Below are 5,378 nucleotides of genomic sequence, written 5' to 3'. Positions count from 1 at the left end.
CCACCCAGCAATTTTGATTTCAACAATGTGATGCAGACGCTGGGAATGGGCCGCTCAAGATGTTTCAGTCATGAATGGCAGTTCCTCCACAGAATCCTTGGATACGACGCCTCTGGCATTCCTGGATCAAGGGATTCTGCGTCGTAACAACCTCATCGCAAAGGCAGGCTCCGATGATAGTGATGCGCGCCTGGTTGATTTTTACTACGCTTTTTTCCACGAATCCCATCCAATTCTCCCCCCTGCCCACTTACTACATTTCATTTCCCCGTTCCCATTATGTTTGAAGATGGCCATGAAATTTGTTGGTGCCCATTTCGCTTTTGGGGTGTCTACCGATGCCTATAAACTCTCCACGGCCAAAGCCATTGAAAATGATCGGGAGCCGTCTTACCAGAAGGTCCAAGCTATCCTCCTATTTGCAACGGTTCTACACGCGCGGAATGATCGCGAAGAGGCCATTGCTTCATTCGCTGTTGCAGTCACATTAGCTATTGAACTGGGCATGCACCGTAAATCCATGGTCGAAGTTCTTGCTGGTCATAATTTTGTTCGTGAGGAGAGTCTGAGACGGACTTGGTGGGAAATTTACATGACTGATGTCATGTTCGGAGCATTTGATCACTGTCCCTTGAAGATTGGAAACTTGACAATGGATGTACAGCTTCCCAGCGAGGAGGCTAGTTATAGTACAGGAATCAGCCTCGTTGAGCCACCGTCAACTACCCAGTTCTATAACCGTGTATTCGCCGACCACCCACCCAAATACTCATCCTTCTGCTACGCAGTCGAAGCAACTCACCTTTTGAAGCGGGGAATAGCTCTCGGCGTCACACTCGACGACGAAAACACGCGTGACCAGGTGGAAATTCTCGAGGCTAATATCGGTAGTTGGTTCCGCCATGCCCCAGAGGATAGGCCCAACGCCCTATGCATTGACGGCAGCGTCGACCAGGTCTTGTTCCGCGCTTATATGTTGGTTCACTGTGCCTCGATATATCTCCACCTGCCACGATCCTGCCTGATGGCCTCGCCCACCGCTAACGCCACCATCGCCTGTGCCCGCAGGGGAACCTATCTCCCTCCCACTTCCCATACACTGACGCACGCCTCCAAAGCGCTCGAGGCTGGGAATGGGATCGTCGCCCTGGGTTCAATCCGCAGCCCTCTCCTCAAGCACACGCCCTTTTTTATCTGCGGCCTTGTCCTTGGCGCAGTCGTTGAACTGTGCGCCTGCTCCATCAATGTCGGGCACTCGATCGAGCCCCGCAGGGACCGCATCGCATTGATCGTTGGAGAGCTGAAGCACTTGATCGCACGTGGGCGCTGGCGCACCAGGTTATGTGGCACATCAATGATGCTGGCAAGAGAAGATTTGGAATTTGGGCTACTGCTTCTACGCAGCGAGTTTGGAGGACCCAGGGCCGGACGTCAACATATTGCTGAATAGTGACATGTGGCTAGGGGATATTACCATGGATCCGAATATGTAGCTTTAGATATAGTTCTTTTTATTCTCTGTGCAGCTTGTCTTTTGGTCTTTTTTTTTTTTTTTTTTTTTTTTCTTCCCCTTACAAAATCTCATTTTGGGAGTAATTTCGAACGAATGAAACAAAACGATAAAAGTTAAAATCAAAATCAGAAGTGAATCCTTTTTTCAACCCTCCTTCCACGAGTATCTATCTGTGTCCTTCTTTCGCTCATAAATATCAACTCTTCGTAGAAATTATTGGATGGCGGCTGTACTTGAAAAAAAAAAAAAAAAAAAAAAAGGCTAGTTAACTAGACTAATTTCTTAAATGAGGCTCCGATTTTCTTCTTTGTTTGGAACGCAAATCGTAGTTGCATGCCGTAGATAGCACAACTCTAGTATATCTCCAGAATCGTGGTTATGGTTACAGAAATGCGTCGACAGCTTGAGCTTACAATGGCCCCAATACATTATATAATAGCCACAACGCCCCAAGAAGCAATAAAAAAATTATCAGGATATTGGTTTTGGGATTTGGTAGGGCTCTGCTGAATAAATAGCGGAAGTAGGTAACTTAGTTAATATGTATTAGGCCACTAGGGCAAAAGAGCTCAATCACCACCAGCGCCGTGGTGGTATACGGAGTATAGAGGATACGAATCACCCAATCCAATCCCCCCAACACTATAATATCCCAGTATTTTCGTTAGGGTCGCCCTAATATTTAAGTGCCATGCTAAAATATTGGGGGTGGATTTCACGGGATGAGTAATATATTATTAATCCACAATCTTTCTAACATCTGTATCACGACAACATTAGGATTTTTTTTACAATAAAAGATAGAGATGCGATATATGCTATATACACGGTATAGATTTTCAATTTTCATTGAATAAAAATTCAATTATGGGTCATCAAGAACCTGTGTAAATTGACACGCGAAAAATACCATGATGAACCTGTTGGAGGTCCTACACAAGCCTTATCAAGGCTCAACCTTCTTACAGGTTATGAAGTCCTTGCACTTCTACGAAGCGATAACTTGCAATAATCTCTTTAATAACTGCTTCTTTTGTCAAGGAACCTCTTCTTCTATTCATTTCGATACCCTGATACCTGATAACCTCAATAACCAACCGCGAAGAAACACCAGAGAATCAGATAACCCCAGGAACCTTTCCAACACCAATAACCACCCAAAGACCACGATATCAAGCCTCAGAACGTGAAGCAACAAGATGAAGCTGCAGTGCTGAGGCATCGTATTGTTCAGTTAGATGAAGAACTACATCAGATGAGAGCTGCTAGCACTCCTGCTACAGCTGCTGCCAATGACAAGAATGATCTAAGCCTTGAAACCGGTACACTACAATGTTGAGCAGGTCTTCTAGATGATGCCAATATCGACGCCAAAACGATGGAAATACTGATATATGATGCTCGATGCCATGCCCGATGCCCGATGCCCTATGATGCCAGGCCCCAGTGCCTACAATGCCAATAACCATAACCCCATGCACGATATCACGGATATAACCATACCCATAAACCCGTGGTATCAACGATATCGCGGATATAACCATACCCATAACCCCATGGTGTTCACGATATCATGGACATAACCATACCGATAACTGAGAACAATAACAATAAAGTTCAGTAAAATATGAGTTACCATGGCGTGAGGACAACTGGGGGGGTAATACAGATACAGAAAGGGCAGATTTGTGTTTTTTCTTGCATGTTTTATATACAATTTTATGTATGGGCCTTAGTCCTTATGAGGAAACTAGATGCCAGTTTTTGCAGTTAATTCTTATTGCAGATTTGAATGATTTGGGTGTTTTTCGTGGCTGTGTGGGCTAGTTGGCCTGCGTAGCATGGGGGGGTGTTGGAGGTCCTACAAGCCCTACCCCACGTGACCCACACACATATTAGTTGCCGCTAGCTACTAGATAGATCATAATAACCAACCAAGGTTCAACCCTCTTACAAGAACCCCCAGAATGATGGTTAGCTAAGCACCAAAATATTAACTAGTTAGTTAGTTAACTTAGGGTGGCCCTAGTTAACGAAAATTGAGCCTGGACTTGATCCTACTCCTAACTTCTAACCCCTAACCATTCCCTCACCCTTTGTTAGCCCTGTGGAGTGCTTCGTTCGGTTTTTGGCCAATTGGAGGCTGCGGAGGGATACTCCGCGTATCAAGTTCTTGATTTGGGTGGTGTGGGTGTGTTTTAGATTCAACTCAAGACTTCGCACCGCTGACATAGGTAAACGAACGAGTTATCAATTGAGGTTTAATTTGCGCATGCACTTTTAAAAAATAGTTATGCTGTAACTATTGATTATTTCATTAGATTAGATAAAATAGAAAAATCATCGCAGGACTATATATAATATATACATGCAGAAAGAGTTCTGCCACGGGGGGGTCTGTGAAGAAAAAAATGATCATATTTCAATAACCCATGTTTCACACATGCCCCTATCCTACCCCTTCTTCAAGTACAACGCTCCCCAACCGAAAAACCTGTACACCGCTGTAATAGCCAGCAATATACCAACCCACTTCCCAGTCCTCCCCGTCGCGTACCCATAAGAACTTAGCACCCCTGTCCCAGCAATCTTGCACTGCGACTCCAGCTCGCTGCCATACATACATTGACAACCGGGCCCACAATTAAAAGTCCTCTCGGCAAACTCATTAACCATCATGCCTTGAAAGACGTAGGCCTGGTAGTCGATATAGTGGAAGACGTAGCGCCAGAAGACGTTGAGGACGGTGGGGGAGACCATGAAGCCGCCGACACACATCCAAAGGCCGTTGGCGAAGGCGGTGAGGGCGAGGGCGATGACGAAGTTGGGGAACAGAGCGGAAATGAGCACAACGAGGGATTCGGCGGCGAGTAAGTCGAGGAAGAGCCACATAACGAAGGTGAAAAAACCCGTCGCGGTGTTATGGTAGTTTACGAGCCAGAAGGAGACGACAGCGAAGAGGATTGTTATGAAGACTGTTATACGGTTTAGCGGGCTGGCTGGGGTTGTCTTTTGTCTTTTGTTGCGCTTTTTGAGCGAGGGGATGGTACCTACATAGGAATGGAATGCCGATTATGAAATTGGATATCACAAATGATAGTGGTCCGTATAAGCCATTGGCCCTTTCTTTGATAAAGGCGGCGCGATCCTCGAGGAACGAGGGGACGTAAGCGACAGCCATGAATGACATGAAAGCAGATGAGAAGAACTATATAGGAAAGAATTTTGTTAGAAAGGACTTTTCACGATCAGGTGTCGTGGGGTGTTTCCCTTACAAGTGCGTTGATGAAAGGTTGGATGTTTTCTTGGCCAGAACCAAGCCGAAGCCAGACTGTGCCGACCAAAATGGCCAATCCTAGGGACGTGTGATGTTAGTAGGGACGGGGAGACATACGTTAAGGAGAACAACTCACCGAGATACATGATGATTCGAACGCCATATGCGATCACATCGCGATAGCTCTTGATAAAGGACCTATGGAGCAGAGAAAAGATAGTACCGATGGCGCTTGCGCCTCGCAAGGAGGTCGAGGGAATTTCATGTTTCTCAGCCGTATTCACAACTTTTCGAATCTCCTTATCCAGCTCCGAGGCCTCATCTGATTTTTCCCAATTCGCAAAAATTTGCGATAGCTGTGCTTCCGCGATCTCTCCATCACTTGCAAAGTCGGTATTCACTAGGTCAAGGACGAATTCTGCTGGGTTCATCTGGAGTGGCATGGGGTATCCGGTTTTGTCGAGGTAAGGTTTCATTTCGGAGCTTGACCCGAAGTAACAAGTCCGGCCTGCGGAAAGAATCATGAGTTTGTCAAAGGTCTCGAAGATGGCTGTGGACGGTTGGTGAATGCTCGCAATCACAATGAGT

General features: G+C 46.0%; 2 protein-coding genes across 2 annotated transcripts in view; one reads left to right on the top strand and one right to left on the bottom strand.

Annotated features, from left to right (window-relative positions):
- Window positions 1-70: 70 nt before the first annotated feature.
- Window positions 71-1,493, top strand: HCAG_04452 (predicted protein; the record flags this gene model as incomplete). The annotated part of the gene is made up of 2 exons (XM_001540562.1): window positions 71-1,319; window positions 1,405-1,493. 2 exons carry the CDS (start codon window positions 71-73, stop codon window positions 1,491-1,493), a joined length of 1,338 nt encoding a protein of 445 aa, XP_001540612.1.
- Window positions 1,494-3,804: 2,311 nt separating this feature from the next.
- Window positions 3,805-5,378, bottom strand: part of HCAG_04451 (conserved hypothetical protein) — a gene marked incomplete at both ends in the record, with an annotated part of 2,528 nt that continues 954 nt past the window's right edge. The window contains 5 exons of the mRNA XM_001540561.1: window positions 3,805-3,815; window positions 4,039-4,488; window positions 4,568-4,721; window positions 4,789-4,868; window positions 4,927-5,221. Of these exons, the coding sequence (XP_001540611.1) occupies window positions 3,805-3,815; window positions 4,039-4,488; window positions 4,568-4,721; window positions 4,789-4,868; window positions 4,927-5,221 (990 nt within the window). The remainder of the gene's footprint in view (window positions 3,816-4,038; window positions 4,489-4,567; window positions 4,722-4,788; window positions 4,869-4,926; window positions 5,222-5,378) is intronic.

The sequence above is a fragment of the Histoplasma capsulatum genome, genomic scaffold (assembly GCF_000149585.1).
Source record: "Histoplasma capsulatum NAm1 scaffold_4 genomic scaffold, whole genome shotgun sequence".
In the NCBI taxonomy this organism is placed as follows: domain Eukaryota; kingdom Fungi; phylum Ascomycota; class Eurotiomycetes; order Onygenales; family Ajellomycetaceae; genus Histoplasma; species Histoplasma mississippiense.
Note: the sequence above shows the minus strand (reverse complement) of the source record. Positions and strands in the feature narration are given on the sequence as shown.